At 44.9% G+C, this 26,734-nt stretch overlaps 1 protein-coding gene across 1 annotated transcript in view; it reads left to right on the top strand.

Annotated features, from left to right (window-relative positions):
• The window catches only part of ADAM12 (ADAM metallopeptidase domain 12), a gene marked incomplete at both ends in the record, with an annotated part of 311,848 nt that extends 285,544 nt beyond the window's left edge, over positions 1 to 26,304 (top strand). Inside the window, 9 exons of the mRNA XM_080911836.1 lie at positions 1,052 to 1,160; positions 1,265 to 1,463; positions 4,389 to 4,466; positions 7,815 to 7,923; positions 10,726 to 10,861; positions 11,480 to 11,588; positions 13,000 to 13,173; positions 23,950 to 24,080; positions 26,250 to 26,304. Of these exons, the coding sequence (XP_080767962.1) occupies positions 1,052 to 1,160; positions 1,265 to 1,463; positions 4,389 to 4,466; positions 7,815 to 7,923; positions 10,726 to 10,861; positions 11,480 to 11,588; positions 13,000 to 13,173; positions 23,950 to 24,080; positions 26,250 to 26,304 (1,100 nt within the window). The remainder of the gene's footprint in view (positions 1 to 1,051; positions 1,161 to 1,264; positions 1,464 to 4,388; positions 4,467 to 7,814; positions 7,924 to 10,725; positions 10,862 to 11,479; positions 11,589 to 12,999; positions 13,174 to 23,949; positions 24,081 to 26,249) is intronic.
• Between the last annotated feature and the right edge of the window lie 430 nt (positions 26,305 to 26,734).

A 26,734-nucleotide genomic window follows, 5' to 3' on the forward strand; every position in this document is an offset into this window, starting at 1 on the left:
AAAGAGACCTGGCCATGGACCAAATCTGATTGGACTCTAGATTGTATTGTCACTTTAGAAGGCCAACAGAGACTCCCCCCTGGAGTTGGGAGCAGAGAAGGACACAGGGCAGGTCTGGACTTTGGAAAGTCACCTCCTAGTCATTGGAAATGCTGTGAAAGGAAGTGTCCAAGCCAGATGCTGACATGGAAGGGAAGGCAGGCCCAGACCACACGGCCAGGCGTGGTTTGATCTGCCCTATTCTCCTGAGCCCGCACTGTTGCCAAAAGATGCCCTTATGGCTGAAATAAAAGACCCTCTAACTTTGGCTCTATGGCCCTCAATCATGTCTTCTCTTTCCCTGTTGAGATCACGTGTTTGTTAAGATGCCCACTTCTTGGGCCCTTTAGCTACTGTGACTCCATCACCACCACCAGGACATCTTCTATGCACAGTGACTATAGGGTATTACAAAGCTATGGCATGTGAGAAAAATTTCTGCAAAAATGACCTGTCATTAAAGCCCGTTCTTACTCTTGGAGCTCTGTGGGACTGAAAACAAAGGATTTCTGCCTCCCTCCATCTCCTCTTACTCTCACCCCCCTACACACACACACACACACACACACACACACACACACACACACACACACACTAGTCATTACTATTCCTTGTAGCCTGCCTACCTTGCCTTTTCTCGCCGGAATTGTGTGGGATGTTGCTACAGAGAGTAACTTCCCCTCGTCTGCAGCCAGCCAGCCAACTCCTTCCTGCCCTTGACCTGATCGGATTGCACAGCCAAGCCTAACCTCTTGAGAGTCTGCACATACCTTGTGTCACACATCTAAGCCTACAACACAGAAAAACAAGTGAGGTTTCTCTAAGTGGGGCCAGGAGAGAATGCCAACTGTAGATCCTTCCAGGTTTGCACCAGCCCACTCCTGAGCTGGCTGGCTACTGTGTGCTGCTAAACATGGAATATTCCTTTCCTTCTCCACTCCCAGACCCAGCCAGTGCTGTTTAGAAAAACTCAGGCAGTAACAAAGGAGGTATCATTGTGCTTCTGTTTCAGGTGCTAAACCGGCTCCTGGCATCTGCTTTGAGAGAGTCAACTCTGCGGGAGATCCGTATGGCAACTGTGGCAAAGATTCCAAGAGCTCCTTCGTCAAATGTGAGCTGAGGTACGAAGCCACACCCCCTGCCACAATGGCATTGAGCCTGCTCACATGGAGGCCACTGCTCCACACTGCCCTTCTTCTGAGCTTCTCTATTCTTCCTCTTCCAGAGATGCCAAGTGTGGAAAAATCCAGTGTCAAGGTGGTGCCAGCCGACCTGTCATCGGTACCAATGCTGTTTCTATAGAAACAAATATCCCACAGCAGGAAGGAGGTCGGATTCTGTGCCGGGGGACCCATGTGTACTTGGGTGACGACATGCCAGACCCAGGGCTTGTGCTTGCAGGAACAAAGTGTGCAGAAGGAAAAGTAAGAACCCCAGTTCTCACTTGCATCTTAATGTAAGCCTGGAACACAGCCCACCGGAAGAGCCTGCTTAGGAACTAGGGGATGAGGTCAACTGATCTTCCTAAAACTACTTGGAATTTGGTCTCTGGAATCCAACTCTTTGTACCTAGGAGAAAAAGTCAGTGAAGCTGAGGTCCCAGTCTGACCACTGAGACGCAGATGTGAGGACAGTGTTGTTTTCACCCTGAGATTCAAAAGGGCTGTCTGCCAGTAAGTGACTTCCTAAAGAAACACAACTGTGGAACTTCTTGCTCCTGGAGCTCTTGGGAGCTTGTTCTCACCTGGTCCAAATGGGAAGTTAGATGCCTCTTCCAAGACTATAGAGAAAGGAGGAACAGAGGAGGGGGTGGGATCAGCTGAGAGACAGGCGAATTCTCTGGGAGAGCAGGGAAGAGGGAGGCTGAGTTGGCTTGAGAGTTAAAAGCAAGCTCAAACATGTTAAAGAAACTAGAGTTTTTGTGTTCTGCCACACTGGTTCATATGTGTACATGTTTGTAGGTGGGGGGTACTGGTGTGCATGGATATGTGTACACTCCTGTATAGATTCTGTGTACTATAAAAGCATACGTATGTGTGGTGTATGTGTATGACTACATGTATGCAGGTGTGTGTGTGAGTGTCTATGTGTCTGTGTGTGTGAATGTGTGTGTGTGTATGTGTCTCTGTGTGTGAGTATGTGTGTGTGTGAGTGTGTATGTGTCTATGTGTATGTGAATGTGTGTGTATGTGTGAGTGTGCGTGTGTGTGAATGTATGTGTGAGTGTGTATGTGTCTCTGTGTGTGTGTGTGTGAGAATGTGTGTGTCTGTCTGTGGGGGGACTCTCATGAGTCCTGTGGACAATCTTAACTACATTCCTTTAAGCATTTCTTTCTCTTTCCTTTCTTTTTTCCTGTTTGAAACAGGGCCTGGTCCCCCTGCTTGTGCAGCGCATACTCTGCAGAGGGCTCCCACTCCAGTCTGTTTGCTTTTGTTTGTCTTTTCATCAAATTTTCCATCAGATTAAAAGATAGCAAATTAATTCAATGTTTCAAGGGGGAAAAAGATAAACCATCTGGCATTTTTAGGGCTCATTTTTTCCCAGGATCATGAAGTCCCTCTCAGAGGTCATGGTGAAGAAAGGACAGAACCCAAGGTTTTCCTCACAAAATCCTGGAGGCTCAAACATCCTCTACACATGCCCTCAATGTGTCCTGAGCCACAGCCATTCTTTCTTCGTTTTTAGAGTTTTTTTCTCTTTTTATATGTATGAGTGTTTTGCTTAGATGTATGCCTGTGTACCACATACATGCCTGGTGCCCATGGAAGCCAGAAAAAGACATTAGATTCCCAAAACTGGAGTTTTAGGCAGCTATAAACTACTATCTAGGTGCTGGGAACCAAACCTGAGTCCTCTGGAAGAACAGCCAGTGCTCTTAAACACTGAGCCACCATCTTTTCAGCCCTAGACACTTTCTTTGAGGAAGAGTCCATGTTCTTCTGATTCCCCCAAGTACACTAGCAAAGTTCAGGCCTTGACAGTATAAGAGCCATTTTTTAAAGTGTGGTCTGAGAAGCCAGGGCTGCTGGGATCCCAAGAATGCTACTGCAGGCGCAGGTGTCTGTGGCCTTGCCTATGGGATCAAGGTCACACAAGGGGCGCTTTTAGCTGAATCCTCCAAGTTCAGTGCCCTCCCTGAAGCTTCCTTTTCCTTACAAGTGTATATGTGTGTACTTGTATGTGAGATACAGGTGTGAGCACTTGTATGTAGAGACTAAGGAACAGCCTTGAATATGATTCCTCCTGAGATGTCCACTTTATTTATTTATTTATTTATTTATTTATTTATTTATTTATTTGGAGACACTCTCTCACTTGCCTGGAACTGGCCAAGTAGGCCCGACTAGCTGGACAGTTTGCTCTTCCTGTTTGCTCTTCCCCAGCCATAGGATCACAAACACACACAGCCCTACTCCACTGTTCATGTGGGTTCTGGGGCTCTAACTCAGGCCCTTCTGGTTACAGCACTTAACTGACAGGATCATCTCCCACCTCCTGGGGCTTCCTTATCCACTAAGCACACCCATCTGCCCTCCCCTGCCCCCTACAGTTGTTTTCTCTGAAGGGCACTCAGTCTGCCCTCTGAGAACTGTTGGGAGGAGATGGCCACCTGCCCACAGAAAGGCTGTACTTGATGAAACCACCTCTCTATATCCCAAACCATAAACTAACCTGTGAAGCTGCTTGCGTTCAGCAAAATCTGAATGGAGCCTCTGCAGTGCCTGCATGAGCAGGACCCTGGGGAACTTTCCTGTCGATTCTTTGTGACACCAGTGACCCAAAGCTCTGAACAAAACTCATGAGAAAAGCAGTTATAATTCCTCACTTCTACTAGAACTATCTTAAATGGCATTAAATATAAAAAACTCAGTACTGTTCCCATTGGACACCAGGAGCTGTGTCTAAGCAAGCAATAGAAGTTATCCTGTTCCATTCCTGCTCTCTAAACAAGAGCCTTCTCCAAGTTTTCCTTGCTTTCTCTTTTATGTCTTGTATGGAGGGTGTGCAAGTACATGTTTGTGACCTGTAGAAGCCAGAGGTCAACCTTTGGTCTCCTTTGGTGACAGCCATCTTATTTTCTTAAGACAGGCTCTCTCACTGGAACCCAGGGATCACCTACTAGGTTAGGATGGCTGGCCAGCAAGCACCACAGATCCACCTATCTCTATAAGCACACGCCACCACACTTGGGTTTTTGGATGTTAACATGGGCTCTGGAGATTGAACTCAGGTCTTTAGGTTTGCACAGCAAATACTTTACCAACTGAGCCATCTCTCAGGCCTCCTGCTTCGCCTTTGTGAGGGAGGAGAGCAGAGATACTGAGCCTGTACTGTGTGTCTCCCACAGATCTGCCTCAACCGTCGATGTCAGAATATCAGTGTCTTCGGTGTTCACAAGTGTGCAATGCAGTGCAACGGCCGAGGGGTGAGCATATCGGGTTCCTCTTCTCAGCCTGCCCACAGCCACTTAAGACTTTTTAAATTTTCTGACGTATTTATTTTATGTGCTTGGATAGTTTGCCTACATGTATGTGTATGTGTGTGTACGTGTTGTGTGTGTGTGCCTGGTCCCCACAGAGGCCAGAGAGAGGGTCAGATTCCCTGGAACCAGAATTAGAGATGATTGGGAGCTACCATGTAGGACCTCTCTGCAAGAGCATCAAGTGTTCTTAACAGCTAAGTCATCTTTCCAGCCCCTGCTAGCCAGGGTTTCTCAAAACTACAGTAGCCAGTGAGAACCTTCTCAATGTTCTCCTCCAGAAGTGTTAACTGTCTCTGACCTTTCTGTAGCAGGAGAAATGTCACTTTCATTTAACAAAGAAAATCAGATTGAGAGGTAATTATCTTTTGAATTAACATTATGCAATATAAAGAAAGAATTTTGTCATCTTCTAAGTAATTTCAGAGCTAACCTTGTCTCACAAAGGGCTCACATTAGCATTTCAAGCAGAGTTGTCCCTCTGGCTCTAGACAGCCCAAACTCTGCTCCACTGAGAAACTTGCAAGAAAGATAAAAATGAGGACTTCAGATCTACCGACCACGTGTTCTTGAATGCCCTTGCCATGGGTTTTGACTACCACATGCTGCTGAGCTAAGAGAAGCTTTAGGGACGGAAAGGACTCTAATTGTTCAAAACGTAATTTATTTTTCCTAGTGCAGTTAATTTTTTTTTCCAATGGGATGATATTAATCTTGATTAGCTGCGCCAGTGGCTCATTTGTCCTCCTTTTCTACAGAAACTGTGCTCTAACTTGTATTTTCAGAATATCTAGACACTTGGGATTATGGGTTTTTTTTTTTTTTTTTTTTTTTTGTAAAATCACCACTATGCTGTAACCATGATAGATCGCCAGACTGCCTCAGACAGGCGTGTTGATGTTGTGTACAGTTGACTCAGTATCAAATGGAATCTCTTCATGTCTTCAGTGAATTATAGATTTCTTTCTAATGTTGATAGATGGTCCTTGTTTTTACTGATGAGGCAAAGGCTAATGCGATATTGAGGGTATGTCCATAGTCACCTTGCTGACCCAGAGAAAGTAAGACAAAGGCCTCTCTCTGTGATATCTATAAGTCTCTTATACATGTTGGCAAACTCTAAGGACCATATTTTCCAGAACAGCTAGCTATGACTTAGTGTAATTATTAATCACAATTGTCAACTTTCAGAGATCTAGAGTCTCCTGGGACATGAGCTGCTGGGGATGCCTGTGGCAGGTTATCTTGACTAGGAAAGACCTGCCCAGTGTGGGTGCCACCATTCTCTAGGCTGGAATCCTAAACTATATAAAAAGGAAAAAGTGAGCACAGCATTGATGGCTCCCAAACTCTTGATATAAATTTGATGTGACTGCCTGCTTCAAGCTGCTATCACTATGATTCCACACTGTGATGGACTTGGAACCATGAGCCACAGCGAACACTTTCTCCTTTACATTTTTTTTTTCTTTTTTCAGAGTAATTTATTACAACATCAGAAAAGAAGCTAAGACATTTCAGTAACAAGTAACTTGGTCCCAATCCCTTTATAATGAGACCAGTCTCACCACAAACACTTCCAAGTAGGGACTCTAGATAGCAGTTGCCTGCCTCAAGCCAACACCACACCAGGCAGGGTGTGGGTCTCATGGATAGTTTTTCATGTATGCAGGCTGTACAACAGACACTACAGAGCTATCTGTCCTACTTGTTCTTGACCAGCTCATGTTATTGTGGACACGCCATCCTTGCTACATGACCCTTGACCTCATCACTAAAACAAAAGAACTAGGTTAGTCCATCCCTTCAAACCATTAGAAAGATATCTGTCACCCAGTGACCACAGCTGCTCTGTAAAAAAAAAAAAAAAAAAATCCTGATTAAAGTCCTAGAAAGCATATTCCTGCTTCTCACAGGGTTTGTTGCCTGCTGGCCTCCACAGATGAAGCAACTGGACAAGTGACTGGATTCTTCACAGAAGCCACCACAAGCAAGACAACAGACTGTCAATGTCTTGTTTGCCTCTCAATATCCAGGCATATATTTGGCCCCAGTGTTTTTAATACGGGGACCTATAGTTGGTTCTCTAGATCCACTAACTTCCATACAACAAACCAACCAGAAATTCATCACCTGTGACTTACAGTGTTTAAGTGGAAGGGAGGTATACATACCAGATGGCCATCTGGGATCACAGTCCTTAATATGGGCAGCTCTCTCCAGTCCTCCTACACTGTCCTGCCCCCAACCCCCAAAATTTGTCATATGAGCCTTTATCTAAGGCTTCTGAAGCTCAGCCTACTTTCCATAAAACAAGATATACACATTCCTGTAACTCTGTTGGTAGACTGTTCACCTAGTATGTACAAAAAGCCCCAAGTGTGATCCCATGTACCTCATAAAGTGGGTGTGGTAGGACACACCTATAATCTCTCAGGACTCAGAACGTGGACATGAGAGAATCAGAAATTCAATGTCATTCTTGCCGACATAGCTAGTTCAGGGCCAATCTTGGATATATGAGATCCTGTCTCAAAAAATAAAAATAAAAAAGAACATAATATATGTATATAAATATATATTAAAATATAAAACAAAAAATAATCTTCACACTTAAAATCAGTTGGTTCATATCCAGTTGGGTGAGTTATGTAAACATCAATAGTGAATCCAAGCTGAAGAACCACCTTGTCAAGTAGACTCCTGGGTCCTCCCATGGGAACTCTGGTCTCCCATTAGGGTACATTATCCAGGAACAGCAAGGGCAAAGACACCCTCTACTGCCATCTTATTCACAAATAAGAATTCTACTGTCTTTGCCTATTATATGTTGTGACTGGGAGGCAGGTAATGGCCACAGAGAGCTAAAAGAGTAGGCATTTAGAGATAAGAGTAAGCTCACAGAAATGTTAGCAGACTCCTGTGACTGTCTACGGACATCAGAAAATCAGAAGCTTAACAAACAGGCATATTTCCCCATCTCAGCTGGCTGGAGTCTTCCCAAATCTCCTGTCTGAAAGAGACAGATCTGTGCCACAGTGGTCTGATTCTGGGTCTCTCCTTACCACAAGGAAGGCAACTCCGCAGCTTTTCAGAGTTGAGAAAAGAAATGAGACCAGGAAATGGAGCTGGCTCCCAACAGCAGCTCCCCAGCACAGGCAGGTTTGCCGCTCTCCACCCCTGGGGCTCTACTGGACTCACCGGTGGTGCTATTTAGAGCTGATTCTCGAGGTCTTCATTTGTGTGTCCTAACCCTGTCCCCTCTGGATGATTTTCCCCACTTCTGCCCCACAGGTATGTAACAACAGGAAGAATTGCCACTGTGAAGCCCACTGGGCTCCTCCCTTCTGTGACAAGTTTGGCTTTGGAGGAAGCACAGACAGCGGTCCCATCCGGCAAGCAGGTAAGTGTGGCCCCAGCATCCCAGGAAGTGGGTGCTGGGCTGCTGCAAGCTGTGGCTACCATGGGACCCTGAGTGCCTCTGTCCCAGCCTGAAGCTTTCAGGCTCCAAATGTTACTGTTCTCCCCAGCCTTCCCTTTCCTTTGGTCCTGGTCCTGTTCAATGCAGCTGAGGTGTTGAGTTGGCCATTTTCTCTCCCTGTGACAATTTTCTCCAGGATGAACTGCCAAATGTGTATGGAGGTCACTGTCATTTCAAAGGACTTTGTAAAGGGTAGCTCTTGTGTGCTGCCACCTCAGTGTATTTTAAAACTCGGATCAGAGGAGTGATAGCATTGGGGTGCGGAACAAGCAAGAGCAACAGCAAAAATATGGCCGCTATCTATCTCTTAATAAGAAGATTGCTATGGCCGAGCTAAGGGAAGTAATGTCAGTGAAGTGTCTGCCATTTGAGTGTGGGTCCACAGAGCCCACACAAGAAGTTAAGCATGGTGCTGTGTGCTTGGAATCCCAGAACTAGGGAAGAAGAGAGTTCAATAAGAAACCCTGTCTCCAAGATAAGGTGGAAGATAGTAGCTGAGGTCAGCATCTCGCTTCCATGCGCCCCCAACACATGCAGACACACATCACACAGGAGAGAGAACGGTCAGGGCAGTTGTTGCATTCACAGTAGCTGTTGGCTTTGAGCAGTTGGTTATGAGCAGATAGGATGCTAATTAGTGTGCACTCTGCCATCTGCTCTTTACATAGTTCTAAAAGCAGGCATATTTTAAAATTAAATATAATTACATCATTCCCCTCCTTTCTTTTCCTTCAACCCTTCCCAGGGATACCTGACCCCACTCACTCTCAAATCATGTCCTTTAAAAAAATGTTTTACACACACATACGCACACACAGACACACACATACACATACCATACACAAACACATACACACACATATACACACACATACACACACAGAGATGTATAAATATATAAATATATGATAAATCTGTTTATGTTGCTTGTGTGTATATGATTTCAGGGCTGTCACTTGGTATTGACTGTTCAATGAAGGGGCTCATTCCTGGGGAAGATTGACTCTCCCACTGCCAGCATTCCTTAGTTGTTTGCAGCTCTTTGTCTGGGAATGGGGCCCTGTGGAATTCCACCCTTTCACATTAGCATGTGGATCGGTATCATCTTCATCTTGGCCTCACTGTCCCGAATTCTGATGGTGTCCACCAGCCTGACCATGTCTCAGCCACTCAGTCAGCCAAAGTCCATGCATATTTGTCCACTTGTGATCCTAGAGAGAAATTAAACAGATCCCACCAAGCATGAGAGGTGCCGCTGTGGGGAAGAGATGGTACTATGAGAGGAGAGTAGCCCTGTGTGCTTAGAAACGGTATGGAGATGTCAGAGGGCTTCCCTTGATATGTTTGTTGATATCTTCAGGAAGGAGTTGGGCTAGAGCTCAGGCAATAAGATTCTTACCTAGTATCCTAGTTAGGGTTTTACTGCTGTGAAGAGACACCGTGACCACAGCAACTTTTATAAAGGACAACATATCATTGGGGCTGGCTTACAGTTTCACAGTTTTTAGTCCACTGTAGTCATGGCAGAAAGCATGGTGGCATGCAGGCAGACATGGTGCTGGAGAAGGAGATGAGAGTTCTACATCTGGATCTGCAAGCAGCAGGAAACTGTGAGCCACACAGGGCATAGGTTGAGCCTGTGAGACCAAAAAGTCTGCCACCAGAATAACACACTTCCTTCCACAAGGTCACACCTACTCCAACAAAGCCACACCTCCTAATAGTGCCACTCTCTATGGGGCAGGCATTCAAACAGGAGTCAATGGGGGACATTTCTATTCAAACCACCACACCTAGGATGCAGGAAGCCCCAGATTTAAACCCTAGTACAACATGGAGTAGTATGATACATGCCTTCCATCCTAGCGGTGGAGAGGTGGAAACAGGTGTATCATCCATTCAAGCCATCCCTAGGCTACGTGCACATTCCAGGCTACTCTGGGCTCTATGAGACCCTGTCTCAGAACAAAGTAGAAATAGTTCAAACACAGACAACTGCCTATTCCAAGGCCTGGGGTCAAGGTGGAGAAGAACAGGATGACAGTCACTGAGGGTGGCAGCTACCAAGTTACAGATTGGGCAGCGGAGTCCTGATGCTGCTGGGTCACTGGCTAGAACAGCTCAGTAGGTGGCACAATCAACCCTGAGGTGAGGTGTCCAGGTGCCATTTAAGGCCGGGCAGGGCTTTGATTGTATATACTGGATCAGTTTAAGACTTACAGGTTGAAGTAAGGAAGTAAAAATTGTTCTTAGATTTGTTATATAGCAACAGAACTCTACCTGAAGCCCCAGGCTGCTACTAAGAACCTGAAAGGAATCCTGTTTGACCAGGAGACCAGCTATGATGCTCTTCCAGTCCCATGGATGGGTTTTTTGGGAGCCTCCAATCCTGATGACTCCTGGTACCTTGTGTGGTTCAATAGTTCACTCTTCTGTGGCTGTACCTAGGTGAACCTGTGTGGTCCAGTCACAGTCCTACCTACAAGACAATGTCTCTGCATTAGCAAGTACCAAAGTCATCACAGACATCAATGGTGGCATAGACCAGAGCTTAAACATGACCTTTGAAGAGAGACTAATGTATTAGGGCGTTGTTCAGGGATTTACATGCTCTGGTTCTGTTTGTTCCTTTAGAGATCACTCTCCCATAAATGTCACAGCTCAGTGTCTCCCATATTTTATTGGAATGGCCTCCTCTCCTGAGCCAAATATGTTTTGTTTCAGATAACCAGGGATTGACTGTAGGAATCCTGGTGAGTGTCCTGTGTCTGCTTGCTGCTGGACTTGTGGTATATCTCAAAAGAAAGACATTGATGCGGCTGCTGTTCACACATAAGAAAACCACCATGGAAAAGCTGAGGTATGTCATCTCTTCAAAAACTAATGGCTGAAAGAATATTCAACAAACTGTCTCTTGCTGTGTCAGCTGCACCATCCTCAGCAAAGGACAGGGCAGATTTTCTGGAGTAACACTGGGTCTTTGGGTTTCTTTTGTTTGTTTTTGTAAATGTCTGTGGGGCCAGCTGTCTTTTTGACTCTCTTCTAGCTATGTGCTGTCCATCACATAAATAAGCCATGTGTTGGTGAACTCCACGAATGGGCCTTCTCTAATCTTTGCATTAGTATTTTTTCAAGACGTGTGGACACTTGAATGTGTTCCCCAAGTGGCAGAGCTTCAGACCCAAATATGTTCAGAGACACAATTGCTGACATGCCAGCTTCATGCAAACAACCCCTATGTGCCCAAAGCTAAGTTCCCGTGGTTTTCAGTTTAGTAAATTGACAGAACACTGGCTGCAGAGCAAAAGTAAATGTTCGTTTTTCATCTTATAGGCACGTTAGGTCATTTTTCCCCTGAAGATTTGTCCCATGGGATTAAAATAAGTGACAGTCTATGTATCAGCAGGAAGAGAATGTGAGACGTTAGGGCAAGGAGCAGGGTAAGCCCTTGCTTAGCAGTTGTTGGGTTGCCTTGCAGGTGTGTGCACTCTTCCCGGACACCCAGTGGCCCTCACCTTGGCCAGGCTCACCACACCCTCGGGAAAGGCCTGCTGATGAGCCGGTCACCACACTTCAACACCCCCAAGGTAGGTCGCACAAAGACTTAGTATGATGGGAAAGCATGAGGTTGGATGGGAAGACAGGGCTCTATCATCTCTGTAAAATGCTTGGTTGGTACCTTTGGTTCAACCATAACCCCGCTACCCTGCAATAGTCAGGGCCTGGAAGTAGGCCCCAAAGTAATCTTCCAGGGTCCCTAAAAGATTCTGATAGGGCAGTCAGTATCTGCACACAGTGAGATATGTGGATATTATAAACCATGATCAATCTCTGCAGAGGCCAAGACCTAGTTCTCAGCAGTCTCATGGGAACACAGCCAGAGCCAACTCTTGTTACCAGGCCTGTCTTATCATTTCCAGGGCCACCAGCTATGTCTAGGTAAGCTTTCTGGGCTGCGTCTAAGTTCCACTGAGCCTCAGTTTTGTCCAGAAGTGTGGAGACACAACATCCGCTCTATTCTTTTAAAGAACTACATCCTTACCCTTAGCTATCCCATGGTTCCCCAGTGTCTCAATATTTTACTTATGCACAGAAATTTTAAATATTGAACACCATTATAGTATATGCCTGTAATCTCAGTACATGAGGAGCATATTTAGTTCAAACACAAAAACACAGATGCAAAACAAAAAGTTGATTAAAGAATAAAAGCACTTAACTGGCTAGTCTGGTTTAATCCACTTTTAACCCCACCTTTAATCCATCATTCAGGAGATAGAGAGAGGTAGATCTCTTGAGTTCAAGGCCAGACTGCTCTACAGAGTGAATTCTAGGATAGCCGGAGCTACATGGAGAAACCCTGTCTTGGAAAACAAACAAATAAAAAGAATTCAATTATTTAATTATGCAACATTAAATGCATTCAGTTAACTGGATAACAATCATACCTCAATAAAGATATTTATAAAGAGTGTGGTGTACCAGATCAGCTGCAACAGTTCTGTTCCTCCTCCAAACACAAGAAAGTTTGCCCAGAGATGAGTGGCTTGCCTCTGGAGAAGAGAGTTGTCACAGAACCCTTGTGCAGGCTAAGCTCACACCGTGCGATCCAGCCAGTGTCTTCGTACTTGGTACTTCAAGTTTCTTTCCTCTATTTGTTACCTGAACCAGCCTGACAATGGATTGAGCTGGACTCGTCTCTATAGCAAACACTAGCTTCTAATTCTCAGTCCTCCTGCCTCAGCCTTCCGAATGCCACTGTCACCACTGCGGTTTTCAATGTTTGGTTTTTTAATCTATATAAAAACACATCTCTCTATTCCAGATTTAGGGGGTACTTCCTGTAGAATTTTAAGTACAGCTGAGCAAATGCAGTCCTTCCTATGGACACCCTGGACTTTCCATTCCCACACAGACAGTGGTCACAGGCCAGTTAGCACTGCTCTTCCCATGGGTAGTGAAAGCCACCAGAGCTGACTCTCTGCTTTGACCACGCAGGACAGGCACTCACTGAAATGCCAGAACATCGACATCAGTAGGCCCCTCAGTGCTCGAGCTGTCCCTCAGCCTCAGTCACCTCAGCGAGTGCTCCTGCCTCTCCACCAGGCCCCTCGTGCACCCAGTGGCCCAGCCAGGCCCTTGCCCGCCAATCCTGCAATCAGGCAGGCCCAGGTATGCCTCTCATGCTGACCGGGTGGGATGCAGCTCAAATCCAGGCTCTGCTACTTGCTAACATGTAAACTTGGACAAATTATTTAACACAGTGACTATGAAATGAAATTCAGTTAATCAGATGGCTGAGATAACCCACATACAGTGCCTATAGTACAGCAATCATGTGGCACTTTAATATTTTGTAATTAGTAATTTTTAAAATACTCAGAGTTGTTTCCATAGCAGTACAATGTATCATCTAAACCAGAACTTAAAACTCTTCTATGGTGAGCACTTTTTACCTGAGGAATTTTTATAGGACTATGGGTAGCTAGGTAAGAAATGATAGAAAAACATTAAAAGTTTTTGTTTCTGTGGGAGCTGAGCCCTTCTGGGCAGTGTTTGTCAGTGGTATGAGGTGTGACAGTCTGTGCTATGTGTTCAGAACCAAGGCTGCAGTGAAGTCATGGGAGGTAACATAGGCAGGTGCTGTGAGACCATCACAGATTCAGTATGCATTTGGCTTTGAAACAGCTTTAGGGTATTGCACGTTGAGTTACAGACCCACAACTGAAGAAGCTGGGACTTCAACCTAAAATGTGAGAACGGCAATGGTCACTGCCCACTTCAACAATGAGACAGAATCACTTTTGAATGCTATTGTTACATTTTCCCATTATTGTTTTTATATATTTATAACTACATGTTTAACATAGAGGTTATTCTCTGTGCACACAGCTCTACAGCCTGTTTCTGCCTTACAGTTGTTTCTCCATACCTTGCCATTACAGAGCATTACATTTTAACTGCAGCATGCTGCTTGGTTGTAGAATTACCTATGGGGGGGAGATACATTGAGAGCTGTGGCTTTTGTTTGATAAACAGTTATTTGGAAGAACTAGACAGATACATTTTGGAGTTCTTTATTCCTTTAGGAAAGATTCAAGCAAAATATGAGATTGAAAAACACACAAACCTTTATTTAAATGACTGGATAAAGTTAAATGTTTGATTAGAGAATTACATGTAGTTAGGATCTCCCATTGACACCAGCAAGGACATGATGACAAAGATAGAGATTGATATTTCAAAGCTTTGTTTATTTGAATAGATTAAAAAATAATGTCTCTGTTTTCTGTCTAATAGTTTGATCACTTCCTAATAAAGGTATCTGAGCCCATCAGTTTTTGTTTTGATCTTTCTTAATTTCTTTAGCTACAGTGTTGTTTCCTCTACATTTTGAAATTTTGGGCTAGGTAAGTGTAATGTGGGAGGTCCTTTTGCTTTTGTGGGAAGCTAAGCAGCACTGACTCCTATCAATTGACAATAACACTTGTAGTCATGTTTTCAAATATTACTAACTGTCTTCTGAGGGTCAAAATTTGCTTTGAGGAGAAAAACCACCTCACTGGAAATCAATCCATAATCATCATAGCTTGTACAGGTATTTTATTTCTTCAGAAAAATGTGGAAATCCAAGCTATTAGGTCTCATTGCCCCCATTTTTATAATGGATATCTTAAAACCATGGCCTTTAGAGCTAGAAAATGATTCAAAGGTTAAGAACACTTACTGCTTTTACAGAAGAGCTGGGTTCAATTTCCAGAGCCCACATGACTTCTGCAGGCTTACATGTGGTGCACATACATTAGACACATTTATACACATATTTTAAGTGGCCTTTATAGGCATCAAGAGCCACTTCAGATGGAATTTCTGCTCTCAGGCTTTTCAAAACCAATGAAGAGTTGATTATATATGCTCATATATTGATCCCTTCAGCTTTTCCCCTCTTCTGATCTTACACATCTCATTTTTTTCCTTTTTGCCTGACAAGACTTTGTTGATTATTCTTTGAAACAAACCTGTTGTTGGCATGATATTAGCATCCCTTTGTCTAAAAATGTCTTTCTTCATGAAGGATATTTTGGCTGGGTATAAAATTTTAGGTTGACATTTTGTGGGAAGGGTTCTTCCCTTTCTGGCTGAACTGTACAGTGATAAGAAATCCACCAATTTTTCCCATATCCTCTGCTCCAGCAAAGTAACATGACTGCTAATTTTAGGGAGGGGATGGTTTTCTCTGTGGTTAAGCTGGAATAAGATCATATATGATCAAAATATTTGTTTCCTGAACAACTCTCTTCCTAGGCTTGTGACTACAGAGGGGCGGCTTTCTTGAGTTTGTTTTTATTTCTTTGGTGCCATTTAGTTATTTCCAGATTGTGTGTATTTACATATTTCACTTTCTTGTTGCTTCTTTTATATATCCTGGACAGGGCTCTGGCATGCACGCATGTGCACACAGAAGGACCCACCACTGAGTAGTTCCTTGAATCTAGAGTCCATCGGGTAGTCTCTCTCTAATTTTCAGTTTTCAATCTGTTACTTAGTAATATTTTTTGTTGCAAGTATTAAAGAATGAGGTAAGTTATGCTTATTCCATCTTGTCACAACCTCATTTCCTTTTGTATTTCTTTTATTGCTGATAATACTCAAACTACTTTATATCTAACAACTGTCAATAGGAAAAATAGGCTTGACTTTCAGCAGGTTTTTTTTTTATCTAAAAACTTGTAGCATAGCCAGTTTCAGGCTATAAACAGGTTACTGCACGAGAAGTCCAGAACTGGCCATCCTGAGCTCATTTTAGTAAGTGTCATGGCCCTGCTTCAGGAGTGTGTTCTGCGAATTATCTGGTACTGTCTCTGGCTGCTTTTTTAAAATATAACAGTAAGATAGTCTTCTCTGCTCATATAGTAGGCATTTCTTTTTTAAAGTTTATTTATTATATATAAGTTCACTGTAGCTGTCCTCAGACACACCAGAAGAGGGCATTAGATCCCATTACAGATGGTTGTGAGCCCCCATATGGTTGCTGGGATTTGAACTCAGGACCTCTGGAAGAGCAGTCATTGTTCTTAACCACTAAGCCACCTCTCCAACCCAGGCATTTCTTTTTAAAGAAATTTCTATTCTTTATTATAATTCTGATTTCTGGCATATCAGGAACTTTGGTTTTGAATAGTATATCAATGTATCTTTTCCCTTTGTAAATCTCTCCTTTCCTGAATGCTCACAACTCCCTCTCCCACTCACTACCAGTTAGGAACCTTGTATTATGTCTTTAGTTGGTCGTGTGGACTGCTGATAGGCCAGAGAAAACAAATGGAAGAGAGGACTATCTTAGTTTACCTTGCTGTAGGGCAACAGACACATTCCAAACATTCCTAGGTAATGGGCTTCTTTGAGAACACAAGGGGAGCTGTAAGCCTCAGGACATGCACTACTGCTCAGTGTCTTACACACATACCTCCAGTATTCCCACAGGGAGTCTGTAAAATATAAAGATAATCTTTACACGGCACACAAAAAGATCATCCCTACAGGAACCCAGTGAATTTCCTCATCCTGTGGCTTCTTAGTCCTCTCTTTCAGCAGTACCACCTCTGTACAGTGCCAAGCTAATAGACCGCATGACCCAAGAGCAGTTGTTCACAATGGTTTTATCCCACAGTTGTCATTGCCTAGAGAAGTGGCTTTTTCAAAGCATCCACACAAAAGCCTTCTGTTTCATGAAACTAAGAGACTCTTCCCCTTCAAGCACCCATCACAGGAAACTCCACATCCTCACTCTGAGCTGGATCTGTCTGGAGCCTTTCAGAGACAAGTGACACCGATAACTGCATGAGTTCCCTGTCATCACACATAGGGATCTGGAATCCATTCCATAGGTGTGGACAGTATCTAGAGGTGACTCTTGTTTGGCAGCAGGAATTGAATCCACTGACACTTTAGAGTTCCCTGGGTACCATCCCACACTACATGACACAGATGTGCCTCTGTGGCCAATCCTGCTATGCTTGTCCAAATTTATCACACTCCAGGGATGGGGCACGTTGGCTAACTTTACATTTAAAGAATGAGTGTCACCTTTCTAGAAAACATCTCCTCCTCCACAAACTCACTTATTCTCTTGTCCAAATGTGCATCTCAGAACCTGGGCTTCTCATCCTATGCTAAGTCCTTATATTGTACCTGCTTGCATCAGGGAACAATGTGCAGGGGTTAGTTCTCTTTCTGCCTTGCTGAGGCAGGACCCGTGGTTTGTGACAGTAGAGTGAATCTCTGTCTACATCTTTTCACAGAGGAATGCTATGATTACAGATGTGCCTCCATGTGTCAGGAGTCACTTTCCTGGACTTACAGAGTGCCTCGTAGAGGACGGAGAGTGGAACAAGATTCATGGCTGAGAGAATTCTTGGGCTCCCAGGACAGCCCAGCTAAAATCTATTGTTCAGTAGAGTCTTGCTTGTTGGGTTAAATGAGTTACTTATGGTTTAAACAAAAACATGCTCGATATCCCGGAAAAGAAATACATTTCTCAGCTCACAGAAAACTGAGTCTTGAGAAGACACAGCTAAATCGTGGCAGATCTTTCTCTGTCAGACTTGATGTGCTCAAGTCCTGAAAGGGTTTGAGTGTTGCCTTCAGTTTGTCTGTGGCTATTCTCCCAACAAGCACAGCCTCACCTGTGTGCCACTGGCCCAGCTTTACCCATTTGCTTTGCTAAATATCTGTCCCACAAAATGGCATGTGAAGGATGCCTGCTGATGAGTGGGCACACTTGATCTAAGGGTACAGTTTTCTTTAAACACCAGTTTCCTGGGAAATGCTTGGAAATAAAATCTCAGCGAGTTACAGAGCTGAACTAAGCTGAGATCATGTTTGCTATGCATTAGAAACAGGGGCTTTTAAAAATTGAACCCATCACTTGGGAAGAATAATTGTTTGTGCATCGTGGTCCTTTCTTGAAAATATTGCTAGGTCCGAGAGAATTATCAGTCTTGGTTTGTGCCCCATGTATCTACACTGGAAATTTCAGGCAAACACTTTCAATGTTACATTTATCACCAGTGTGTGTGTGTGTGTGTGTGTGTGTGTGTTGTGTTGTGTGTAGTGTGTACATGTGTGATTACGTGTGTATATTGTTTTGGTACCAGGAGACTGTGTTGTGCATTTTATTATTATAAAATCATTTAAATACACAGTGAGTACTGAGCACATGACAGGTACCACAGAGCTAAGTGCCTGGCAGGTGTTTCTACCCCTGTAAGCTGAGAGAAGTTGTACCAGTAGCTCCAGTTTATTGAAGAGACAGAGCACAGTAAGGCTTCATATTCTATGGGCAAGGAGGGAAGTATAGGAAAGTCAAGGGCTCAAGCCCATATTCTTTACTTGTAGCATTAAAATGGATTTGCAGGGGTTAGAGATTAGGTTTAGTTGTTAGAGTGTTCAGTTAGTATGCATGGAGTATTGGGGCTCATAGAAAGATGGCATGGGGATATAAGTCTATAATCCCAGCCCTCAGGAGGTTAGAGTCAGGAAGATCAGAAGTTTAAGATTAGTGAGGTACAGTAGCTCTCACCTAGGCAGAAGTTGGTGGATCTCTGTGAGTTCAAGGCCAGCTTGGTCTACATAGAGAGTCTACAGAGAGTCCCAGGACAGCCAGAGCTACATAGTGATAGAGCCATTCACAAAACAATGGGGGGGGGAGGAAGGGAAGAAAAGGGAAGAAAGTCAGGCAGAGGGACAGAAGAGAACTTAGGGTGGAAAGTGTTAGCAGCCATAATCAGAGCAACGAGCCAGCGAACCCGAGCCAGCTGCCCTAGTCATCTTCCACCGCCATCTTTTCCAACTTTGCTGCTCACTGGTACTAAGTAAAGCCTCAATTTGGTCCAGAAGGCGTGCATCAGTTTTTCTTAACACAACAAAGCCACAGTGGACTTTGTCTTTATAAGATAGGCCACTGTTAGCACTATGGCCAGAGCGGGACATCCCCTGTGGTACCACAGCACTTACATGGAAGGCAACTGTGTGTCTTCTGTAGAGGGCAAATAGATCTTCAGCTGTGTTTTGACCAATGCATGTCTAATCACCTGCCTGTGTCTATATCATATATAACCTAAAATATTTGTAAACCAAGACCAGCTAGTCTGGGACAGGCTCTTCCAGGAAAAGGCAGAAGCGTGGAGGTTTGCTTAAGCAGCAGCAGAAGGAACAGTGGGGTGGCTAGGAGACCCACATCCTCTATCCCCTCTAACCACGGTAATGAGTGACTCTCTGCTGTTATTGAAAAGCAACAGCCAATTGTCACAAATGCTTTCACAGGATATAAATGGTACCATAGACAATTTAAAACATAGCTTTAGGACAGGCAGGTTAACAGTCAACTTACCCAGAGGTTCAGCTCATTTCTCCAACAGTGCCAAGCAGTGAATTCAGCTTGGAACTGATAAAGATGCACTTTCTACTGACTAGTGTTGTCAGCCATGGTCTGGAAATCTGGCTTAGGTCCTTGCTCATCAGAAATGCTGGTATGTATTAGAAAGGGGAGTCCATTTGTCAATGCACCCTACAGGGAAGATGCAATGGAAAGGAAGGAATCTATGTAGCAGCTTTCATTCCCTGGGCAAACCATAGGCTGACAGTGGGAAAGAGGACTGGATAATGTCTTTGTGGGTCTGCTCTGACTTTCCAGGTCTTGCCCTTATGCACAAGATCCTTCTTCAATGTTACCCTTCTCTGGCTCTTCCACGGTCCTCTGTAAAGCTCCCTTACCACTGACTGCAGATGCTATATATTGGTGCTACTCCATTTGGAAGGTCCTATGGGTTGTTTCTCTTAGGCACACCAAAGTTTCATCTAATGAATGCAGTAGATATGTAGCAAATAAACTGATATAAGTTTTAGATGGTAGAAACTGGTCTTGTTATGAGTTGATTGTTCCCTACTGGCTGTCTCACTCAAGAAATAATAGGGTAACAAAAACCTGAGTGTGTTTCACCTGTAAATTTAAGATGTGGCTACAGAGCTCTTAGACTATAGCTGACCTCTCCTAGCCACCTGCTTGAGTCTCTAGTATGCTTGAGACAGACTACTGTCCTGGGTTTCATGTCACACACCAATGGGTCGTATGACAAGGCAATCGGCTGTCTATAAAGGTAGCTACTCTGATGGATACCTCCATGGCTCTCTCTAGAGAGACATCCCTTCATTTCTGTCACTCTGGAAATGGAGACTTTGCGTGGACAACTGTGCTCAGCATGAGACTCTGCATCTGTAATAGGTGATGTGGACGGATATAATTGAACATCTCAGAAGTATAAAGGGTTATATGGAACTGTGGTCCACCTCTGTCACTAGGCCCCCTTCTTGGAAACAATTTCTTTGAGTGATGCTCCTATGAAGCATTCTGGAACACACGGAGAAGTCTCCAATTCGACCTCTCTCTGCAGCACCCACACTGAAGCAAACCCTTTCCTAGGATGTTCTACACGGCACAAACAGAACAGTCCTTGAGCCACTGTTAGCTAAGAGTGCACATTTTTGTCTAGACAGTTCTTAGCCCGATGCCTCCTTTTACAGAACTCCTGAGTTTTGCTGCAGGGAGGTTGGGGAAAGGATGTGATCCCAATAAGCCAGAGTATCTGGCTTCCCCCAAAGGCCCTGACTTCTGATTTCTGGGTTACTCACTGTAGTTGGGAATCAAAGCAGAACTCAGGTTTCCATAACAAGTCTCAGGTTTTCTTTAGCACCTCTGGCTACAGTCTCCTGCGTCCTTCTAGTGCTATGTTTTGCTTCAATAATATTTTACTCTCTTACAGCCATCCAATTCTTTTAGGGCAAAAAAGGAAGTATTTGTCTTATCTAGTTGTTGGAGAAAGGGAGGTCACAGTGGCCCTGCCTGCATGTTTCTGGCTACGGAATATCCACTAGTGTGTCAGCTTTGAGCAGTTCCGTGTTGCCCACATCACTGTGGGGGAATAGTCACAATCTTGTCTGTGCTCATAATTTCCATAATCATTAGCCAGAGACAGATTCACTCGTTACAGTGAAACATGTTAATGTCAGCCGAGAACCTCAGTGGCAGCTCTGGGTTTCTGTGATGGCCTCCAGTCTTCCTGCAGAGAAGCCTCAGATAGCAGGACATGTTTATATTGTAGATTATATGCAAGCAGATAACAGGGTGATGGTCAAGGGACCAGGGCTATGTTTTGATTTTGGCATGTTTGTTGTACTGGCTGGTTTTATGTCAACTTGACACAAGCTGGAGTTATCACAGAGAAAGGAGCCTCAGTTGAGGACATGCCTCCATGAGATCCAGCTGTAAGGCATTTTCTCAACTAGTGATCAAGGGGGAAGGGCCCAGCCCATTCACTGTTGGTGGTGCCATCCCTGGGATGGTATATTTGTGTTCTATAAAAAAGCAGGCTGAGCAAGCAAGTCAGTAAGTGACATTCCCTCCATGGCCTCTGCATCAGCTCCTGCTTCCTGACCTGCTTGGGTTCCAGTCCTGACTTCCTTTGGTGATAAGCAGCAATGTGGAAGTGTAAGCTGAATAAACCCCTTCCTCCCCAACTTGCTTCTTGGTCATAATGTTTTGTGAAGGAATAGAAACCCTGACTAAGAGATTTGTTTTCAAAGCTAAGAGAGGTGGGAGAAGGAGGGAGAAGGTGCTGAAATTCTGCAATGTGTTGCTATTGCTAGAACACAGGAGGGAATCAGAGGTCCCAGACCACATGTGACAGAGCACTTTTCTCCAGGACATGAGGGAAAAGTAATGATTTTTGAATGTTGTTGAGAATACAGACATTCTCATGCCAAAAACATGTCAATAGAAGCCCCCTGGAGTCCTTTTTTAGCTCCTACAGAAGAGGCTACACCTTACCAAAGCCACACCTCATACGCAACCACACCTATACCATGTCTTGACCATGGCAATAGAGGACAGATGGGGGAGGGTGATAGCCTCAGGGCATGAGTAGTTTCCATCAGCATCTTGGCTGTTTAGAGATTCATCACTGGGGTGAGCATTCTATTCACCCCCAAAGTTGAGAGCCATCTTCGAGAACATGATGAACAACAAGGCTATGAGCATAAGTTGGAAATATCTCGGGTAAGCTGTAATTATCTTCTAAGTTGCCAGGATAAACCCAGATTAAGACAGACTCTGACATATACTTTGCCTTTTCGTCTGCACAGCAGTAAAACCCTGGTGTTATCTTGACTACAGGGACTGGATACTTAGTCAGACTTAATAGCAAAATTAGTATTGCTTTGTAAGGAATGCTTGTATAACCTGAATCTCCTCATGCTAAGTATGTGCTTTTATTTTCACATTATACATGGACACTGTGCTCATAGTTTTCTGTTCTAGGATGAGAAATGGAGCTTGATTTGTGTATGGCCTTCATTACCCAGGGCTCACTGTCAATCAGAGCTATCAAACAACAGCAACCCTTACTCATGGGCGACTGCATGCCAGGCCCCGGGCTAAGAGCCTTTCTGTGTCAGCCCTCATACCCTGATGAGGGTTGAGGGGTGTGGAAGTGAGGGGCCTGTTATCATCTCTGTACATGTTCACAAGCTCAAAAGCTCAGGGCCTGAGTGTGTACAGACAGTGTGGTCTTTATTCCTACCTAAGGCGTTTGTTTATATTCTAGAGCCTTCTCGTGTTTCCTCTGATGAAGTATGATACAGACATACAGATATCACCTGTCTGTCTGGCCCCTGACCAGTGGCTCTCTCTGAGCCCAGTCTGACTATTGGTACATCTCCCATGCAGCTGTGGTTTAATCGGCTTCTGTAGTGGCCCCTTCGCTTTGCAGGGAGCTGGCGGATGGTGAATCTGGTGTTGTGACCTCTGAGCTACACTCTGTGGCTCAGGAGATGTGATCTTAGTGCAAGCACTGTAAAAACATCACTAGAGTATGAAGTGACATTTAAGTGCTACTGGACACGTGGTCTGCCTAGTCCTAAGACAGTGCAGGTCTTGTGCAACTCTTCAGATGTGTTTTACCGTGTAACTGTAACCCCAATGGCTGACACTACAGGTGTGCCCTACCCTGCCTAGTAACATCTTATCCTGTGCTGTGGGATTCTAACTCTGTGCCCTCAAAGTCCTTTCCCTGCAGTGTGCACAATATTGACTAGTACTCTCCAGGGGCAGCTAGGCAGGGAACCCCAGGAGGACTTGGGGTTGCTCATATTTCCATCAAGTATTTAAAGCTGACATATGAGTAACTGCTGGTATAATAATTATCTATGCTGGTAACATTTTATGTGTTCTTTTAGTTAAGGTAGCTTACTCCGTTTTCCAGACAGGTAGACTTGTGTGAGTCCCAGATCAGTGGCCTTTAGATGTAACTCAATCTATAATATCCCCCAAATTCTCACTCTGCCCCTGTGTCCAGGGGCACACCATCTCATAGGTCCTTACCTGTCCTGCAAGCCACTGCATGGCTCCTTCCCACAAGTTCTAAGAAGCACTCAAGTGGAAATGCCACTGCATGTTCTGCCAAACAATCGACTATCTTTTCAGATCTTTACACCAAGGGAAGGACAGCTAGCGGGCTTGTGGACACTATGCGTCCACAACTGTACCAGTATTTAGAAACTGGAAATTGTCTGAAGTCATGGGTAGATTTATGTCCACCCCCTAGGAACACTGGAAAGAACCCAACTGTTCACTGTATCCCTAAGACCTGTGGGGTCAGATGCCTGGCATTTGGATGTACCTATGCGATTTTTTTTTTAATGTTACAGAAATTTTTCCATAAGAAGGCTAAAGATGGGCCGTGCCTACCTACCTTATACTGTAGGCAGGTTATTCACCAAAGATGAAACCAGGACTATGCAGTAATGTGCACTGACTTCCAGAAATCCGCTGGATCCCAGGGCCTAGTTCTGGCCACAGAGCCGGAGTCACATGAGACCTGTTGTCTGTTGCAGGGCACCCACAAGCCCAGCCCGCCTCAGAAGCCTCTGCCTGCTGATCCATTGAGCAGGACTTCTCGGCTCACTAGTGCTTTGGTGAGGACCCCAGGGCAGCAGGAACCTGGGCACCGCCCAGCCCCCATCAGGTGGGTGTCATCTAACAGTAGGGGGTAGCTGGACTAGCCACACTTGTGTGCAGGTTTCAGGTGTTGAGCCGTGATTCATACCTGCTCCTACCATGAGAATGATGGAAGACGAGTGTAGAAATAACCAGGAAGCAGTCACTTCAAACTACAGCTGTGCACATCACCCCAGGGCTTTCAGCAATGGCTCACTTGCAAAAAGATGAAGACACCCCAGGAAAGCTGAGCTGCTGACAAGGGCCCAGCCCGGTCTCCAACAGGCACTGAAGAAAACATCATGTCTGTATGAAGATCAGACCTTTACCATCATCCTCACCAAGGCCTTCTCTGCCTAGTCCACAGGCCGAGACACCAGTTCATGCTGAGAGGTTACGGAGAAATGAGGGCTAAGCAGCTGCTGAGTAGCTGGAGCCCTGGGGCTTCTCTACTGCTGAGTGACCCATGCAGGCTCTCTCCGGCCTCGACCATCTCCACCCTCCCCCACAGACGATGCAGTCCAATCTCTACTTATATGGGGAGAGGCGACCCACAGCTGTAACTGAAGCTGGCTCTCGCCTTTGCGACTTAGCCAACGTTAAATATTAAAGTCCGTCAGGTTGCATTTAAAACAAGGGTGATAAAGACTCAAAAACGCCACTCCGAGCTCTCTGCTGCTGAGGTTGCTCACATCAGGCAGGTATCTCTGTGGTGGAATCCATGGTATGCAGGCGCTCTCCCATCTTCCACATTTGCTAGTGTAGCTGGGAACGTTGACAATGTGGAAATCAGCAAGGGCCGCAGCTCAACCTCTTTCTCGGTGAAATTATATCCTTGTGGGCTTTCTGTTATTTCAATTTCTCAGTTCTTAGGTTAGAAAATGCTAGAAAAGTGCTGTATGCCTCAAGCCTTGGTCTCCCCAGTAGCCTGGGCTGACCTCAACCTCCTGATTCTTCACCCTCCTTTGCACTGGGAATATAGATGTGAGACACTGTGGCCAGGCAGCAAATTGTTTAGCCCACAGCCTACTTGCCTGACTTACATGCCCTTTAGCAGGCTGTGAGCTCTTTGAGCACCAGAGAACCAAAGGTACTGACTTGGCCAGGCCGCATGCTCAGTAACTCCTATCTCTGCAGGGGAGGCCACACGTCAGTGATTCATTACGGCTCTTGGGAAGAATGTTGGCCTGGGAAAAGAAATGACTACCTCATAAATCTCAGAGATAATGCTGGTCAAAGGGTTAGGAGAACAGTCTAGTTCACCACTGTAGAAATGCAGAAAAAAAAATTGCATAGCATTTTAGTTACTTTTGATATCCTACTAGACTGGGACATGACTGGGCAGGTAGGAGAAGCACCCCTTTTCATAGTGCCCCCAAGTGGCACCCTGTCTTAACCTCTACCGATGGCAGCCTGGCTCTCTATCTCTTGAGCTGTGCAATGTGGTGCTGTAGCCACTAGGCATGTTGGAGCTGGTTAAAAATAAAATAGAAATACACAAAAGTGTGAATACACCTGTACCAGGCTCTGAACACCTAACTCCAGCCGTCGGTGCTCTCAGAACTTTCTGCAGATTGCTTACTAAGATGCTGAAAAGAGCCAAACAAAATTTAGGGATAAAACTGAGTTCATCTATATCATGTTAGACACATAGAATCTGAGATGGGGGAGATGGCTCGGTGCTTAGTTCTTCCAGAGGGACGAGTTCAGTGTCTGGCACTCACATTGGGTGTCTCACAAACTATCTGTAACTCTGGCTCCAGAGGGATCAGAAACGCCCACTTCTGGCCTCCACTGGTACCTGTACTCAACATGCAGAGACATCCAGATAAATAAATTTAAAAACTCAGAATCACCTGAGCTTTTCATATCCATTTTTCCTGTTGAATGGTGCTATTCTAGAATCTACTCCTGGATGGGAGGCACAGGGTCCAGAGGGGGCCAGTAGACTATCATAGGTCACTGGGAGTTCTGCAGAAAGGTCCTTCATATGACAAGCATCCCCACCTCCACCCCTATCCCTCACCACCCCCAACTCCCAGAAGCTAACCTGGCCTCCGGTCTCAGGTGGGACTCTATGGGCTCTAACCTAGGACACCCAGCAGTGTGCAGGAACAGTCTTCTTCCAAGGTCTGGACAGCTTCTGAAGTCTAACTGTACTTTTTGTTTTTCCCTCTCTGGCTCTCTCTTGATTCAGACCTGCCCCTAAGCATCAAGTACCCAGACCCTCCCACAATGCCTACATCAAGTGAGAAGCCAACCCAGACCAGTCCTCAGCAGTGAAGACAGAAGTTTGCACTATCCTTCGACTCCTTCAGAGGAGTTGTTGTTGTACCAACTTTCAGAATTTCTAAAGTGTTTAAAAGACCATTCTTTCCAGAACTTGGAGCTACTGCCGTCGGTGCTGTGCTGTGGTGCTTTGTGGACTTGCTCAGGTACTTGTAAGTTATTAATTTATGCAGAGTGTCTGTTACCGCGCAGGGCGCCGTGGCAGGCATTTGTACCATCTCGGGGCTTTTCTGCAGAAGGAAGGCCCCTCGTGCTTTTCGTTTTTTCTGGAGGACTTGAAATATTCTGCTCGATGGGACCCAAAATGAGATGTTTACTTTCTGCTCGAGGCCTTATTGGAAAACAGCTTCCCAACTCCCCAAGGCTGTGTTATGGTACCAGACACGCAGCTCA

This window comes from Micromys minutus (genome assembly GCF_963924665.1).
Source record: "Micromys minutus genome assembly, chromosome: 2".
NCBI classification, from domain to species: Eukaryota; Metazoa; Chordata; class Mammalia; order Rodentia; family Muridae; genus Micromys; species Micromys minutus.